Source organism: Oncorhynchus clarkii, chromosome 14 (assembly GCF_045791955.1).
Source record: "Oncorhynchus clarkii lewisi isolate Uvic-CL-2024 chromosome 14, UVic_Ocla_1.0, whole genome shotgun sequence".
NCBI lineage: Eukaryota > Metazoa > Chordata > Actinopteri > Salmoniformes > Salmonidae > Oncorhynchus > Oncorhynchus clarkii.
In genome coordinates, this window is record NC_092160.1 from 21,290,524 (window position 1) to 21,310,075 (window position 19,552).

The 19,552-nt window shown below is 41.9% G+C and overlaps 1 protein-coding gene across 1 annotated transcript in view; it reads right to left on the minus strand.

The window, feature by feature from the left end:
- Positions 1-19,552, minus strand: part of LOC139366406 (diaphanous-related formin 2) — a 691,096-nt gene that overhangs the window by 496,648 nt on the left and 174,896 nt on the right. Inside the window, exons 8-10 of the mRNA XM_071103857.1 lie at positions 2,485-2,559; positions 2,302-2,371; positions 1,129-1,265 (exon numbers count right to left, since the gene is read on the minus strand). Coding sequence (XP_070959958.1) covers positions 1,129-1,265; positions 2,302-2,371; positions 2,485-2,559 — 282 coding nt within the window. The remainder of the gene's footprint in view (positions 1-1,128; positions 1,266-2,301; positions 2,372-2,484; positions 2,560-19,552) is intronic.

Below are 19,552 nucleotides of genomic sequence, written 5' to 3' on the forward strand. Positions count from 1 at the left end.
TTATCACGCCATCAGTCGTCGGGGCCTCTCTCATCGGGGTTGGAAATGGTTTGCTGTCAAGCTTTTATCTTCTATACACAGGAGAAGCACATCCGAAAGAAAGAAAGAAAGAAAGAAAGAAAGGGAGGGAGGGAGGGAGGGAGGGAGGGAGGGAGGGAGGGAGGGAGGGAGGGAGGGAGGGAGGGCTCGTTTTATATTTCTTTTTCAGCACATTATTTTTTCTGTTTCTCTCCACTTTGCCATCCAGGGCGGTGAAGTGTTCGTGGGTCCTCAGGGAGGGAGCCATGCCTCACGACCGAGCCATGCCTGTGATCTTCCCCCCTCGCTCCACAATAGTCTGGCAGAGGAGCAAAGAGAGGGAAGATGCGGAGGAAACTACCGACCCAGCACCACCCAACCCTTGACTTTTTTTCCCGGAAAGTGAGGCCTCAGCTCTATTTCCTGTCAATCAGCTGTGCATGCTTAAACAGGGCTGTTTAAGCGTGCACGTGTGTGTGTGTGTGTGTGTCTGTGTTTTTCTTTAAGTATATTGGAAATTGAGTATGACGGCAGCTTAGTTAGTACTAGAAGATTAATTTCAGGCGAGTAATTTTACATTCCTAGATTAAACATAGCAGGGGCCAAAACCACGGTCACACAGAGACATTCGGCAGGGGCTGATATATAAGAAACAGTTTTAACTAGATTCTCGTATTTGTCCATTTGTTTATTTTCCTCCGCTGCATGCAGACCTACTTTGAAGTCTCGTTGTTATTTTAGTCCGGCTCAATACAAAAGAGCTCCCCTGGATTCAATGTATAATCTGTCAGCCAAACTATGTGTTCATGGCCAACAACACTGAGCACTGAATTACATTACGCAGCCCAAACTGCTAAATCAGAACATGTTAACGGACGGAGCTCCGGTACATCTCAAAGCCCTCGCTGCAAATGTAACATGAGTGCACAGAATGTATTGTGTTAGGGCCAGTGACAGGTTGTCTACAAATCTACTTCCTTAATGTGATTATAGAAATGAGGGTTGCTAGGGGGGAGAAGTGGGGATGAAGACCATGGCTGGCACTGAGAGAAGTGTGAAATTGAGGATATTATAATGGTAGATTAGTGTTGAATGTTGCGGTGAACTTACATGTTTTCCTCTCCAATGATGCAGATAGCTGAGAGGATCTTGACGATCTCTGTCATCATACTGGTCTGTTTTGGGTCAATGGCCCTGGCCAGGAGATGCAAGCTTCGCTCATCTCCCAGAATCCTTTGCAGTCCATACTGCAAGGGAAAATGGAGATTATGATGAATTGAGCCAATTCAGGCCAGGACTGTGGGGACAAATACTTATAGTCCTTCCCTAACTTTAAATATATCTTGGACTCAAGTATACTTGAACACATATTGGGATTTTGTTAAAGGGTAGCAATATCAATAGCTCATCCATCCTCACTTTCCAAAGATGAGACATTGCTGCTTCCCAAAAAAGAATAATGAAATACTTGATGACAATGGGTTGAATATGGCAAATTAGCTCGGCTTTACTTGTCCATAATAGCTATCGTCACAGTCCATCCATTTTAGATAGGAAAAACAGCCAAACTGGTTTCACCATACAGGATTTTGAGAAGAATACCTACTCGGTACAAAGTAATACCACTTTTCATTCATTTCATTTCTACCACTCTTTCAATGTGAATAGTTTTGCCATTGAAATTTTGTCATTGAAACTATATAAAATTCAGTCTCTGGTTTGTAGCACTTCAGGGTGAATACAGAACCACTTCTACACTGTACTGTCCTTCTCTTCCCTCCTCAAATTAAATTGAGTCGATATAACAGGCGGAATAAAGGATTACAATGATTGTTCAAGTGGTTGAGGGCCCACGTTGGATGCCAATTGAATCTATTGGATATATGGCTTTCTGAAAACATTGAAGAATTGAGAAAAACTGCTGAACGTGAAACTTTTTAAATGAAAGCCTTGGAACAAACCAACTCGTACAAACCTTATTGTTCATGAAGGCCTTGGAACAACCCAACCCGTACAAACCTTATTGTTCATGAAGGCCTTGGAACAACCCAACCCGTACAAACCTTATTGTTCATGAAGGCCTTGGAACAACCCAACCCGTACAAACCTTATTGTTCATGAAGGCCTTGGAACAACCCAACCCGTACAAACCTTATTGTTCATGAAGGCCTTGGAACAACCCAACCCGTACAAACCTTATTGTTCATGAAGGCCTTGGACCAACCCAACCCGTACAAACGTTATTGTTCATGAAGGTCTTGGACCAACCCAACCCGTACAAACCTTATTGTTCATGAAGGCCTTGAGACACTGGATCAGCTTGTGCTGGTTCCTTTTGTCTATACTTTCTGGCCTGAAAAAGACAGGCGAAAGGACAGGAATGAGAATACGGCAGAGAAGAATACATTTAGACAGTATTGAGGGCGTATTGAGAGACGAGAAGTCATTGTAATGTGAGATGCTTACTGTTTCTTATCCAGCAACTTATCCAATGCATCCAAGAGGAGGCCCAGTCCTTCATGGCCAAAGTTGTTCACCCAGCTAGGAAACAGAAGAAAAATCACTCAGAAAAGTCAGACAACATACATGGTCCCGTGCCAGACCAACAGATGTCGAATCACACATCAAAATAACACAAAAAAGTAATTGGTGGTATTGGTTTAATTGTCTCTGAGGGAAAACAAATCCTCTCCACAATATGATTGGATATGGAGAAAATCATTGTCTCTATTTTTCCTGGTTATTTCTTTGGAGAATCTATTCATGAGACGTGGCATCGAAAATCAACACGGCCCTCTTTTTTGTAACACTAAATGCTAGAATGTGTATCACATTAATTTACAGGCAAAGGAAGAATCTTCCATCATATGTCCTGCTCCTGTGTTCTAGCAGTGTTCTTCTAGGCCCCACACAGCCTGCTGTAGCAACGCCAAAAGATTAAGCAATGCAAGAAAGATAACACTGTAATCGATAATGGATCGCAGGAGATAATTGGCTATAAACCACAAACGTATCTGGAGACAGCAAATGATCCAGTGCAGATGAGACTGTTTGTCAGCGATGGGGGCAGGGGCCGACCCCCCGATCACAGCCAGAGAATGACATTAGCATCACTTCTTCTCGCCGCCAGACTGTCAATAAAACAAAACGCATTGCGCTAAAGAGTCATAATTCAATGATTTATTCCGCCTTTTTGATAATGATTCAAAGCAATAATAGCATGCATATTAATGTCATTTGTATTGAGTTGGAGAAGACCCTCGATTAGGGCCGATGCGTACTGCCCAAGGCGGCTCTGCCAAGGTGAAGTGAGGTAGCTATTTCTCTGATCTGCAACAGAATAAATGGAGAATTATTAAGACTACCAAAGCCCTCCGAAACCATTCCTCAAAATGCATTACCAGGCCAAGCCCAACCCAATTTGCACCTTATTACCACTATGATGTACAGTATAATGATCTGCTTTGTTAATAAAACCAAATAGCATAATGTTCAAAATGTATAACTGTCTGTTTACCGAAGAGGTTGCATCAGGCAGCTCATTGCATGCAAACACAGTTAGCTAAGCCCCAATAACAAAAATGAGATCTCGGGGAATCAATCTAGCCCGACTCAAAGTGGAGCACAATCACACTGCTGTTTATGACAGCCGACATCAATACAGAGAGTAGGAACAAATGAGCGATGTGAGACAACAAAAGGGGGAAAGAGGCGACATGGTTGACGGAGCACAATTCGGTAAATCCACAATCATTTTGTTTATGCTCGCCGATTCGCCACTGTAGGGCTTATGCGAGAGCTAGGGGAAATGAAGCCAATATTTGTGGAGAGATATTCTGATTATTACACGGTGCGCTGTGTAACCTGAGATCCAAGGCACAAATACCAGGCGGTTGTGTACAATGTCTTGGAGTGCAAAACAGGAGGGGGGGGGGGGTCGCAAAAGCTGCCATGACACCCAAATTAGATCCATTGGGTGAACAAGTTTGTAGCTCAGGCGGATTAAAGGTCACCCAGCCAGGCCTGATATGCTGGACAGTGATATGACACAATCCATGTGGTTGAAATAACCTGTGTCTCAACACGACCTCTTCTTCAACAAGATGGAAAGTAAACAAAGCAAAACAGCGCTATTCCACAGACAACACTGATAGATGAAAGCTGAAGTTGAAGACGCATCCCGTCCCTAGCATGTTATGACAAGCTTTTATTGTTCTGAGGCGGCTATCTTTTCACTGCTGGGAAATCAAGCGGCTTTCGTTTGGAGGTGCCTGAAGTGGATAGATAGTGAAGTTAGGTCTATCTGTCTGTATGTCTCTCTGTCGATGTTGCCAATACGTCTGTCGGTCCATCGGTCTGTCAAAGACGCAACAGCACAGTAGCCAAATAGGATGCTCTTCCCTTTCAGCTTCCTCCTCCCTCAATTTGTGGCATGCATCAGGATCTCATTAACTTGGGGTGGAACTTGTTCGTGAGCAATTGATGGATATAATCTTGCAGTTAAGTGCCATCAAATCGTGTTACTTTCCACAATCATGTACATTCCGCAGGCTAATGATAAAAGGCATGGTTTGCCTTAGGGACGGACCAATTTTATGTGTACTATTTCTGCTGGTTTGATTATGTTGCATTTATGTTAAGTGCCACAAAAAACAGAATTATATAAGATGTCACAGTCCCAAATGGAAACGTATACATCTGACCTTTGCTGTCACCATGTAGCTCACGAAATGAAACAATTAGCTGCCTTTGTGGGTCACTATCAAGTATACCATATAGGTTGTTGAATGTGTTTGGCGAGTCGTGTTAATCATATTCCTACAGGCAGATTTGGCATGGGAAATGTCACTGCTGCTGGAGAGAATGCTTTGCTTGTGTACACCAGCCACAGCAACAGACCGAATGGAATTGTTCTGTGGAATCTGACACGCATTCAGTCTGTCTGACCAACCAGCTGGCCTGTCCTGTGATGCCTTTTATGCACATTGATTTCAGCCAGTGGCCCAACATTGTTCATTCTTGTTGTGTTATTTCGTTGGGACAGGCGTCGGGGAGTATTATGTTATTGAGAGCTCTGTGTGAGAGCGCAATATCTTTCATATTGGATTACGGGCTAAGCCATACCGCTGTCCCACTCTGCCACTCCTGACCTATTCAGCACTGCTGTATTCCACTTGAGAACTTGTGCTCTTAGCAACAAATTGCTCTCGACATTATAACCTGAACCTGAGCACCGGCAGGCTGCCAGCCTTGTGATTCTGCATTCTGAAGGCCATAAGCATTTCCTCCCAATCAATGCAATGACTTACTGAAGGAACCAGAATAGCATGCCCAATGAGAATGTCAAACACCCACACATATATAACATTGAAATATCATCCAAAACAATTGCATTGTATTTTAATTACACACAAGGTTCTACTCTGCATAGTTATATATTGTATAAATACTATGAAGCAAATCAGTCATAGTGGTAACAAGAAAATATTGTATACCAATGACTGCAGTTAGCACGCAACATCTCCATTTTGCTCTTTGGTCAGACAGAAGGTATTTAGTTCACATTCTCAGGAATGATGAAATTAGCATTTATCCTTTCAGACGCTGTTATAGCTTATATAAAGCAGACGTCAGTATCCTCAAACAATTGGTTCTCAGAAAGGTTATGACCTTTGCAATAGCAAGAAAAGAGTGACGAGCAGCTTATTAATGAGTAAAAATACAGACATCTTTGTGAATAGGACTTAATGAATGGCCTAGCCTTTCCACTTTCTGACCTCGACTTCCTGTATGTCTCCTCTGTCCTCTGGGCATCAGGCATATTACACAATACAAACCAGGAAGGAGAAAGGTCAAAATATGAAATACCTAAAAGCATTTGACTCAAATAGAAAGTTGTGATCTCAATAGGCAATGATGGAAAGAATGAAGAGGGAAGGGTAACACAGACGTTGCACACGTTGCTTTGAACACAGTGACAATGGGAGCGCCCGTACCCTGTAGAAACCACTGTCAAAACCCTCTAGAAACCACTTTCGAAACCCTGTAGAAACCAATGTAGAAACCCTGTAGAAATGCATGGCTAATTTCAGCACAGGGGAGAGTGGACAGCACCAGGCGAAATCTCATTCCAAAATCATGGCTATTAATATGGAGTTGTCCCCCTCCGCCCCCTTTGCTGCCATAACAGCATTCACTCTTCTGGGAAGGCTTTCCACTAGATGTTGGAACATTTCTGCTGGAACTTGCTTCCATTCAGCCACAAGAGCATTAGTGAGGTCGGGCCTGGCTTGCAGTCGGCGTTCCAATTAATTCCAAAGGTGTTTGATGGGGTTGAGGTCAGGGCTCTGTGCAAGCCAGTCAAGTTCTTCCACCCCGATCTCGACAAACTATTTCTGATGGAACCTCGCTTTGTACACGGGGCATTGTCACGCTGAAACAGGAAAGGGCCTTCCCCAAACTGTGGCCACAAAGTCGGAAGCATAGAATCGTCTAGAATGTAATTATATGCTGTAGTGTTAAGATTTACCTTAACTGGAACTAAGGGGCCTGTACCATGAAAAACAGCATCAGACCATTATTCCTCCTCCACAAAACTCTACAGGTGGCACTATGTATTAGGGCATGTAGCGTTCTCCTGGCATCCGCCAAAACCAGATGGTACTCCAGAGTCCGATGGTGGCGAGGTTTACACCACTCCAGCCGACGCCATTGGCATTGCGCATGGTGATCTTAGGCTTGTGTGCGGCTGCTCGACTATGGAAACTAATTTCATGAAGCTCCCGACGAACAGTTATTGTGCTGACATTGCTTCCAGAGGCAGTTTGGAACTCGGTAGTGAGTGTTGCAAACGAGGACATATGATTTTACACGCTACGAGCTTCAGGACTCTGCGTTCCCGTTCTGTGAGCTCGTGTAAGCTACCACTTCGTGGCTGAGCTATAGTTCATAGATGCTCATAGATGTTTCCACTTCACAATAACAGCACTTACAGTCGACCAGGGCAGCTATTTGACGAACTGACTTGTCAGTCAGGCCATTCTCCCGTGAATGTTTGTCTATGGAGATTGCATGGCAATGTGCTCGATTTTAGACACCTGTCAGCCATGGGTGTGGCTGAAATAGCAGAATCCACTGATTTGAAGGGGTGTCCACATACTTTGTATATATAGTGTATGTAAATGTTGGTGTGGTGTGTATAGACCGTATGGACAATATATGAATGGAAAAGGTGTGTACAGCAGTAGTTATATAGGATGAGCCATGAATAGAATACAGTATATACACATGAAGTGGTTAAAACAGTATGTAAACATTATTAAAGTGACCAGTGTTCAATAACCATGTACATGGGGCAGCAGTCTCTAAGGTGCAGGATAGAATACAGGGTGGTAGCCGGCTACTAACAGTGACTAAGTTCAGGGCAGGGTACTGGGTGGAGGCTGGCTAGTGATGACTGTTTAACAGTCTGATGGCCTGGAGATAGAAGCTGTTTTTCAGTCTCTTGGTCCCAGCTTTGATTCATCCGTACTGTCTCCACCTTCTAGATGGTACAGGCCGTGGCTCGGGTGGCTGTAAATGTCCTGGACGACAGGCCGTGTGCCCCCGTTGATGTGTTGGACCCCTCCAGCACCGAGGCTAGACGACATTTATCAAAATGTCATAATTGATCGTGCCCGTTAATTGAAATAGGGGTTGTATGGAGCTATACCTCTGTGGAGGAATGCCACGGTTTGATATGGTAAGTAGTATAGGACCTGCACATCCACAGATGCCTCACCCCCTAGTGAGACGCTCTCTTTTCATCTTGACACCCAGGAAAGAAATCAGTCAGTGCCACCTCCCTCATTCTAATACCAGAATATCTGTGCAAAGAGATTAGTTAATTAATCTTTCAAGTCATAGGCCTGAATTAAATAGTTGTATTCTTGCTTTATGTATTTCTTATTTTTTCCTCTTTGTGGATTCCACCACAGCAGAAGTTCTTGAGGGACTGCGAACAGTTAACTCACATATTGTCTCTATCTAGCTGGTGTTCCACTGCCCCTAACAGCAGACCGCTGTGAACTGTCATTTTACAGAGGAACAATTAGGTCGCCTGATTTTCAGGAAACACGTGTGGGCAACATGACAACATCCATAGAAATATATTGAAACTTACTGTAAATAGAACCTCTGAATAACATTTAATGTGGCATAAAATATACAAGGAAAAGGAAGTTGTTGAAATTGCAAAAGATGTGGATGTAGAGCAATAGACTGTCAATTATCCCCCCGTTTAGTTTAGTTCATTAGGATCCCCATTAGCTACTGGACATGCAGCAGCTATTTTGCCTTAGGAAAGTATTCACACTGATTTTTCACACATTTTGTTGTGTCACAGCCTGAATTTAAAATGTATACATTTTAGATGTATTGTTACTGGCCTACACACAATACCCAATAATGTCAAATTGGAATTATGCTTTTAGACATTTTTACAAATTAATAAAAAATGAAAAACTGAAATGTCTTGAGTCATTAAGTATTCAACCCGTTTTGTTACGGCAAACCTAAATAAGTTCAGGAGTAAAAAGGCTCTTAAGTCACATAATAAGTTGCATGGACTCACTCTGTGTGCAATAATAGTGTTTAACATGATTTTTGAATGACTACTCATCTCTGTACCCCAAACCTACAATTATCTCTAAGGTCCCTCCGTTTAGCAATGAATTTCAAACACAGATTCAACCACAAAGACAAGGAAGGTTTTCCAATGCCTCGCAAAGAAGGGCAGCTATTGGTAGACAGGTGATTTTTTTTTTTAAAGCAGACATTGAATATCTCTTTGAACATGGTGAAGTTATTCATTACACTTTGGATCGTGTATCAATACACCCAGTCACTACAAAGATACAGGTGTCCTTACTAACTAATTTGCAGAAGAGGAAGGAAACTGCTCAGGGATATCACCATGAGGCCAATGATGACTTTAAAACAGTTACAGAGTTTAATGGTTGTGATATTGCAAACAGGACGCACATTTTGAAATATTTGTATTCTGTACAGGCTTCCTTCTTTTCACTCTGTCATTTAGGTTAGTATTGAGGAGTAACTACAATGTCGTTCTTCCATCCTAAGGCACAAAGGTAAAACTGCAAAAAATGTGGCAAAGAAATCAACTTTATGTCCTGAATACAAAGCGTTATATTTGGTGCAAATACAACACATCACTGAGTACCACTCTTCATATTTTCAAGCATGATGGTGGCTGCATCATGTTGTGGGATTGCTAGTCATCGGCACGGACTAGGGAGTTTTTAGGATAAAAAGTAACGTAATAGAGCTAAGCACAGCAAAAATCCTAGAGGAAAATGTGGTTCAGTCTGCATTTCAACAGACACTGGGAGGCAAATTTACCTTTCAGCAGGACAATAACCTAAAACGCAAGGCCAAATATACACTGGAGTTGCTTACCATGATGACATTGAATGTTCCTGAGTAGCTTACAGTGGTTCCTCCGGTAAAAGTTGAGTCATACTGCAGCACACCTTGCACAATTCTACAGCACGTTATTTAAGTGTCAGCCATTGTTTCCATTAATGCTAGTTAGTGCAAGTTTGACCACCAGAGGGCATCTTTGAAAAGCATTGGACCTTTTTTTATATGGGCTGTATTAGAGAATTTAAAACCTTTTTTTGTAATAACATAGTATATGGGATTGATTTGAAGAAATGTAGCTTAATTAATTTGATTCATATTATGGTGTTTCTATTCCAAGAAAAACAAAAATAACAACCCTTCGCTACAGTACTACAGTAAGAGCTAAATAATCCTAACATGTCCAAACCCTAACTGTAGTCTAACCAATACCCAAACAGAGATTCAGTGAAAATGAAAATCTAATCCATTTATCAAGACCAGTCCCCATGCTTGTCTCAGAGCAGCACGAAACGGTGCTGAAATAGTTGACCACACGCGGGTAGGCCATTGCTTCTATCTTCAATATGCTTTAAATGCCACAAATAATGGAATGCACACAATTCTTAAAACTCTGAGAAGGGTAATAAGAGGTGATCTGCACTGCATATTAAACTGACATTCTTATTGCTATATTCCACGCGTTACTGTGTGTGTTTCAATCCTCTCGCTCTTTCTCGCAAACACACTTGCTGTCTTGACCTCTAAACGCTGTCTTTTCAAAACTACTGGTAGACTTGGGGATTTTGGTCACAGACAGTGCTATTCGCAAACACTATCATCAGATGCCTGTGTTACGCGGAGCGTGAAAGCCTGAGAAAATGAACAGGTACAGTAGACTACAATACTGTAAAGTAGGACCAAATAATGGCAAAAATAATGCTTAAGTAAATTGACTGCTGGTCTTTACTGTATGCAATTTACTCAAAATGGACCAGGTCAATATTTGATTTTTGATGGTAAGTTGAACAATTTACAAAGTAAAAGTTGAATAAAATATTGTAGCCTACACGTCACGGACTGCTATGTGTTCCACAATAATTCACTGTTGCCTCCATTTTCAAGTATCATGGCTCGAGATTTCTTTGAGGAAGAAATTGCCAAGAGACATGCTGGACCCTATATCAGAGAGGTGTTTCTGAGACAACATTGTTTCTTTCAAGGTAGGATTATAGCAATATTTTATGTTTAGGCCTACGTACATGTACATTTATAGCATTGTATCTAATGTTGGATGTTAGGCTAAATATATATTTTTCTTCTCCAAATGCAGACAATGCCCCAAAACACACTGTTGCCCAGGTTTGCATTTCAAATGAGGGCATAAACTGGGTCAAGACACCAGCAGAATAAGCAGACCTTTATGTAGTAAAGTAAATAGAAAGAAATAAAGACCTACAACACCTACGGTAGGCCTACAGTAGTATCTAAAAATATTATTTTCATCTCTACACGTTGGTCTCCTGATTTAAACCCGATCTAACTTTTTTGGCATTAACTGAAAACATTCATCCGTAACTCTGCCCAGATTACAAGCAAAGATGAACTGGTGAAGGCCATCAATATGTTTTGTCTAGAGAAATTGCCAATACAACAATATAACAAATACATTGATCATCTCAGCAAGGTTTTACCCGTGGTCGTGGAGCTGGGGGAAGTGCAACTAAAATGTCGTTTTTAAAAAACATCTGCATTTTGAATGTCTTTTCTCTCATTATATTATTAATGAAAGCATAAAGATGTTGATGAAGAAATGTTAGGGCCAAATGGGGGGATTTTCACACCTACAGCAGCTGGGCTATGAAGAGTTGTGTGTCAATTCATAAACCATGTGCCATGGAATCTCTTCCCAACTATTTTGCAATCTATATGGCTCTCCGACATTTTGCGGCTGCATGAGGTCGAGTTAGAAATGTAACACTTCAGAGTACTAAAGCATCAAATACATTGCAAATTGGGGGATTGTCACACCTATGTTAGCCGGGCTATGAAGAGTCTGTTGTCCTGCTAATAGGAAACATTGTTTGCATGTTGGGCTACACCTGTTACAGTGAAAAACAAAATGCCTCCAGCTGTCCATCACTACTGTAAATAAAAACACAGCGTTTTGTTTACATTCTTTATTGTAACCATAATGTCACAAATAATTTGTATCTTCATTTCCAATTACTTTTGAAACTTTGGATTTACAAATGTGCGCTTTTCATTTTGTTTTTGTTAAATCCAGTTCGAATTGAAGTATAACTTCTGTCTGACTGAAGGCTTTAGTGAGAGTTATAATGCTTTAATAATAAATAAATAAATAAACCTTTCTCCCGGCTAGCAAAAAGAGGCCCTTCAGCCACTCCTGGGTTACAATACCCGGACCCCTTCTACTGCCGTTACGGGAGCTGTATAGATCTATCGGCCAATTTATTGGGCCACTATACCTATTTTGCCAATTGGACTTGGACCCCTCTGCTACTCGGAACACTACTAATCCATCACTACTGGTCTATCAACGTTATCGCACGCAGAGGCCAAAACATACTTTTCTCCGTCGAGACGTCCCTATAAGGCCCTTCTGCTAGCTTTGCTAGCCCCGGTCGGCTAACTTTTAAGCCCCGGCCTGCTAGCTGCCTGAATCGCCGTGTCTCCAGCCAGCCCAACCACTCACTGGATCCCCATTGATCACCCGGCCATGCATGCCTCTCCCTAATATCAATATGCCTTGTCCATTACTGTCCTGGTTAGTGATTATTGTCTTATTTCACTGTAGAGCCTCTAGCCCTGCTCTAAATGCCTTAACATACCATTTCATTTTATTCTTTCACGCCCAGAAACCGGATCATTTTACACTCTGCTCTGAACGCACTAAACGACCAGTCCTGATAGCATTTAGCCATACCCTCATCCTACTCCTCTGTTCCTCTGGTGATGTAGAGGTTAATCCAGGCCCTGCAGTGCCTAGCTCCAATCCTACTCCCCAGGTGCTCTCATTTGTGGACTTCTGTAACCGTAAAATCCTTGGTTTCATGCATGTTAACATTAGAAGCCTACTTCCTAAGTTTGTTTTATTCACTGCTTTAGCACACTCTGCCAACCTGGATGTCCTAGCCGTGTCTGAATCCTGGCTTAGGAAGACCACCAAAAACTCTGAAATTTCCATCCCTAACAACAACATTTTCAGACAAGATAGAACTGCCAAAGGGGGCGGTGTTGCAATCTACTGCAGAGATAGTCTGCAGAGTTCTGTCTTACTATCCAGGTCTGTACCCAAACAATTTGAACTTCTACTTATCAACATCCATTTTTCCAGAAACTGTTGCCGCTTGCTATAGACCACCCTCTGCCCCCAGCTGTGCCCTGGACACCATATGTGAATTGATTGCGCCCCATCTATCTTCAGAGCTTGTGCTGCTAGGTGACCTAAACAGTGACATGCTTAAGAGAATAAGAGCACCTCCTCCCAGCTTCCCACTGCACTGAGGCTAGGACACACTATTACCACCGATAAATCCACTATAATTGAGAATTTCAATAAGCATGTGTCTACGGCTGGCCATGCTTTCCACCTGGCTACCCCTACCCCGGTAAACAGCCCTGCGCTCCTCACAGCAACTCGCCCAAAACTCCCCCACTTCTCCTTCACCCATATCCAGATAGCTGATGTTCTGAAAGAGTTGCAAAATCTAGACCCCTAAAAATCAGCTGGGCTAGACAATCTGGACCCTCTCTAAAATTATCTGCCGAAATTGTTGCAACCCCTATTACTAGCCTGTTCAACCGCTCGTATTGTCTGAGATTCCCATAGGTTGGAAAGCTGCCACGGTCATCCCCCTCTTCAAAGGGGGAGACACTAGACCCAAACTGCTACAGACCTATATCTATTCTACCCTGGTTTTCGAAAGCCAAGTTAACAAACAGATTACCGACCATTTCGAATCACAACGTACCTTCTCCGCTATGCAATCTGGTTTCAGAGTTGGTCAAGTGTGCACCTCAGCCACGCTCAAGGTCCATAACGATTTCAAAACCGCCATCAATAAGAGACATTACTGTGCAGCCGTATTCATCGACCTGGCCAAGGCTTTCAACTCTGTCAATCACAACATTCTTATTGGCAGACTCAGCAGCCTTGGTTTCTCAAATGACTGCCTCGCCTGGTTCACCAACTACTTCTCTGATAGAGTTCAGTATGTCAGATTGGAGGGCCTGTTGTCCGGACCTCTGGCAGTCTCTATGGGGGTGACACAGGTTTAAATTCTCGAGCCGATTCTCTCTCGCTCTTGCTGGAGGTGATTCTCTGATCCACCTCTACGCAGACGGCACCATTCTGTATACCTCTGACCTTTCTTTGGATACTGTGTTAACTAACCTCCAGATGAGCTTCAATGCCATACAACTGTCCTTCCGTGGCCTCCAACTGCTCTTAAATGCAAGTAAAATTGAATGCATGCTCTTCAACTGATCGCTGCCTGCCTGTCCTACTCTGAAAACTGTCCTTCCAGACTCACATTAAACATCTCCAATCCAAAAATAAATCTAGAATCGTCTTCCTATTTCGCTAACAAAGCATCCTTCACTCATGCTGACAAACATCCCCTTGTAGAACTGATCATCCTCCCGATCCTTGACTTTGGCGATGTCACCTTGCCATGGTTAAATGCAGTGCTTGGCGCTTTCAGTTTAGCGCGAATGCTGCAATCTATCCACGGTTTGGGTAGTCACATTGGGAACATCCCCAATAGACTTCCTGATGAACTCAGTCACCGTGTCCGTGTATTCATCATTATCCGAGGCTACCCGGAACATATCCCAGTCCGCGTGATCAAAACCATCTTGAAGCATGGATTTTGTTTGGTCAGATAAGAGTTGAGTTTCTGCCTATTGGATGGGAGGAGCAAAATGGAGTTGAGATCTGATATGCCGAAGGGAGGGCGGGGGAGGGCCTTTTAGGCATCCCGGGAATAGAGAATAGCAGTGATCGAGTGTTTTCCCAGCGCGAGTGCTACAGTCAATGTGTTAGACTGTTAGATAGAACTTCATTAGCCTTTTCCTCAAATTTGCTTTGTAAAAATCCAAAGTTACAATAAATGCAGCATCAGGATATGTGGTTTCCAGTTTGCATAAAGTCCAGAGTAGTTCCTTGAGGGCCGTTGTGGACTCGGCTTGAGGGGGAATATACATGGCTGTGACTATAACCGAAGTGAATTATCTTTGGAGGTCATACGTTCAGCATTCGATTGTGAGGTATTCTAGGTCGGGTGAACAAAAGGACTTGAGTTTCTGTACGTTATCACAATCACACCATGAGTGGTTAATCATGAAACATACACCACACCCTTCTTCCCAGAGAGTTCTTTATTCCTGCCTGCGCAATGTACTGAGAACCCAGCTGGCTGTAAGGACAGGGATAGTATATCCAGAGAGCCATGACTCCGTGAAACTGAGTATGTTATAGTCCCTGATATCTCTTTGGAAGGATATCCTCGCCCTCAGCTCGTCTACTTTATTGTCCAGAGACTGAACATTAGCGAGTAATATACTTAGAAGCGGTGGATGGTGTGCACACCTCCTGAGTTGGACTAGAAGTCCACTCTGAATACCTCTTCTCCGCCGGCGGTGTCTTGGAGCAGCCTGCGAACAACGGATCCAATTCGGGAAAGTTGTATTCCTGGTCGTAATGCTTACCGCCGCTGTGATATCCAAAAGTTCTTTACGGCTGTATGTAATAACACAAAAAACATTATGGGCTAATAGTGTAAGAAACAACACACAAAAAATCTAAATACTGCAATGTTGCTTAGGAGCTAGAAGCAAAGCTGCCATGTCTGGCGGCACCAGTTCATTGCATTCAATGAGCATCAGGTGACCTCCCTTCAATATTAGTTAACTAGCTAATGTTATACTGCATTTAAAGTCAATCTGGCGACATCAAAATGACGACAAAAGGTTTTACTACATATTATTTGCCTCCTTTTGAATGGCATTGTCGTTCAAAACAATATTATGATTGAAACATACAACCTATGAATACATAACTGAGTGACGCATTAAATCTGCTTTTGGTTTGGGTACAGTGAAGAAACCCATTGTGGGATGTCTGGTGGGGTATGTATGTCGGTTTGAAGTGTATTGAAATAGATTATACAAGTGGTTAGGCATTTTCAACACACAAATGTTTCTTTAAGAGAAGTAGTACATTTATCTTCAACCTTCAACCATGAGACTACCATGCATGTTATTGATGTAAGTTCTGTATGTCCAGCTAAGGTCAAGGTGTGCTGCCCTGTTTTGAGCCAGCTGCAGCTATGCTAGGTCTTTCTTTGCTGCACTTGACCATATTACCTGACAGTAATCAAGATGGGACAAGATAAGAGCCTGAACAACTAGTATAGTTGATGTGTCTAAAACGCAGAAAATGTTCTATAAGACATACCTCTCCCCATCTTTACAACTGTACCTGCACAAAAATACAATTTCTAACTAAATCAATATGGAATTCAAATTTGAATTATGTATGCCTCACTCCAGGGCTCCCGTAGATATGTCTACCTCTGGGTATATTTTAAGAGGGATGCCCATTTCATTTTATGACACCATCTGTTAACCTCAGTCACTGAGGAGATTTGGATCTTTGGTCTCCTTAACTGCTTCGGGGAAAAAGGCTGCAATGAATTCAGCGACGTTAGAGTTTTAACCTAGTTATCCCACTCTTTTCTGAGTGTGTGAATGTTATACTGGAATATACATGAAGCATTAACGTAAAGATGGTTTCTTCAGTTTCAAAAAAGGCCTGCGTGTAGTACTCTCTACGATAATGTGAAGAAAAAAAAACATACATTTGGGATATTATAAGAAAAATAACAGAAAAAAAATGGGGGAGAGTCAAATATATAAATTGTGTGAACTACAAAAACAACACGGAGCAATATTTAAATCATGCCTCATGGGCCCATAGATAGATTATTTTCTCATTTCAAAAAGTATTTCTCCTTGACAAGAAAAAAAAAAGCTTCAAGAAAGCCTAGGGGGGTGCAGGAAGGTTTAGAATAACATTTGGAGTCTGAAGTCCCACAGCATAGACGATCCCGACTGACCTCTTCAAACCCATGGTAACGGACACAATTTATTTCAGGACCAACAGTTGAAGTTTTGATAACTTTATTTTCTTACTTCCCGGAGGAAGTCAAAGTTGATGGTAATGGTAAAAATATAATTTCCATTATGTCCCAGAGACGAGCTGGGAAAGCAAAGGCCTCTTGACCCAAAAAGTCTGTGATATGCCTATCTTGTCCTCTTCTGTCTTTGTAGGAGAGCTTAGCCATACCCTGCACTGGATATTTTCAAAGACTCCATCATAGACTGAGAAACACGGCCATTCTAAAGCTAGCCGACATGAATATTATGGCTTTCTGTCTTCTTTATAGCACATTTGGCTATAAGAGTTTGGGGAAACATATTTCCAGACAAATACGCCACCGGAATACGAGAAAGCTAAATATACTTTTGAACGCCTTTGAGGACATGGCGTTTCATAAAGCCATATTTCAACTTACTTGGACCGCTGTGGAGTTTGATTTAGCTGTGGACAACACTGTCCAGAATCACAAAGTGAATACAGAGGATCAATTATGGATGATTGACAGAGATAGGCAGCCATTTCCACACCAGAAATGACAAAGTTTAAAACACTCTCTCCCTCGCTTTAACCTGTTGGATCTCTAGGGGCGCTATTTCATTTTTGGATAAAAAACGTTCCCGTTTTAAGCGCGATATTTTGTCACGAAAAGATGCTCGACTATGCATATTCTTGACAGTTTTTGAAAGAAAACACTCTGAAGTTTCAGAATCTGCAAAGATATTGTCTGTAAGTGCCCCAGAACTCATTCTACAGGCGAAACCAAGATGATGCGTCAACCAGGAAATTTACAGAATTTCTGAAGCTCTGTTTTCCATTGTCTCCTTATATGGCTGTGATTGCGCAAGGAATGAGCCTACACTTTCTGTCGTTCCCCCAAGGTCTTAGCAGCATTGTGACGTATTTGTAGGCATATCATTGGAAGATTGACCATAAGAGACTACATTTTCCAAGTGTCCGCCTGGTGTCCTGCGTGGAATTCGGTGCGCAATTGCCAGCTGCTTGTACTTTTCCATTTGATTGAGGGGAGAAACCATGCTTCCAAGAACGATATATCAATGAAGAGATATGTGAAAAACACCTTGAGGATTGATTCTAAACAACGTTTGCCATGTTTTCAGTCGATATTATGGAGTTAATTTGGAAAAAAGTTTGCGTTTTGAGGACTGAATTTTCGTTTTTTTTTGGTAGCCAAATGTGATGTATAAAACGGAGCTATTTCTAATACACAAAGAATCTTTTTGGAAAAACTGAGCATCTGCTATCTAACTGAGAGTATCCTCATTGAAAACATCAGAAGTTCTTCAAAGGTAAATGATTTTATTTGAAGGCTTTTATGTTTTTGTTGAAATGTTGCGTGCTGGATGCTAACGCTAATGCTAACGCTAAATGCTACGCTAGCTAGCTACTTTTACACAAATTATTGTTTTCCTATGGTTGAGAAGCATATTTTGAAAATCTGAGATGACAGTGTTGTTTACAAAAGGCTAAGCTTGAGAGATGGCATATTTATTTCATTTCATTTGCGATTTTCATGAATAGTTAACGTTGCGTTATGGTAATGAGCTTGAGTCTGTATTCCTGATACCGGATCCGGGATGGGGAGATCAGAGAGGTTAATAAAGCATCTCTGGCAAACTGGGCTGGCACCTCTGTCTCCCCAAACTCACTGCGGAAACAGTGAGACCAGGTTGGTTATTAACCTCTTTCAGCTAGGGGGCACTATTTTTATAGAACAGAACTGATATTGCAGGCAAAATCTGAGGAAAATCAAACCAGGAAGTGGCTTTTATTTTGAAAGCTCCATGTTCCATAGCCTGCCTTCGCTCCATTTAAAGGGATATCAACCAGATTTCCTTTCCTATCGCTTCCTCAAGGTGTCAGTCTTTAGACATAGTTTCAGGCTTTTATTTTGAAAAAAAATGAAAGAGAAAGATAACATCGCGTCGGTGGATTGCTGGGTGTTCGCATGAGTTTTGCTTGCGCAACACAGTGGGGCAGCCATTGACTCTCCCTCTCCTACTGAAAAAGAGACAGTGCCGGTTGATATATTATCGATTATATATATTTAAAAACAACCTGAGGATTGATTATAAAAAAGTTTCACATTTTTCTGTGGACATTACAGATACTACTTGGAATTTTCATCTGCGTTGTCGTGACCGCTCGATCCTGTGGATTTCTGAACATAACTCGCCCAACAAACGGAGGTACTTTGGATATAAAAATAATCTTTATGGAACAAAAGGAACATTTATTGTGTAACTTGTGAGTGAAAACATCCGAAGATCATCAAAGGTAAGCGATCAATTTTATTGCTTTTCTGATTTGTGACCAAGCTACTTTGATGCTAGGTGTTCATAATGTTTTGTCTCGTGATCGATAAACTGACACAAACGCTTGGATTGCTTTTGCTGTAAAGCATATTTTCAAAATCTGACACAACAGGTGGATTAACAAAATGCTAGGCTGTGTTTTGCTATATTGCACTTGCGATTTCATTAATATAAATATTTTTAGTAATATTATTTGAATGCGGCGCTATGCAATTCAGCGGTTGTTGATGACAATTATCCCGCTAACGGGATAGGTAGCGTCAAGAAATTAAGTAACATACAATAACTGTGATTATACCTGTAGTAATTATATTGATGGTAGCTGGGCAGTAGATCGGCCTAATTTTTATGAAGGTTTGTCAATAGCACCTTAGCTGTTGCTAATATAGCTGCTCTTTTAGAAAGCGGATGGCCTCTAAAATCGAAAGCGGAGAATACAGTATTTATAATTTTCGACATGCCTCTTTTCCAAACGTCAAGAAACCTCCTAGAGTTTTCAGAAGCAGGCTTCTGGGATTCAGCAAAGACCTTCGACAAAGCCGTTATTGCAGAGAGATGTACACCACGGATTCTCTAACAAACAAACAGCTACCGACGTCAACATTTCGTGGAGGTC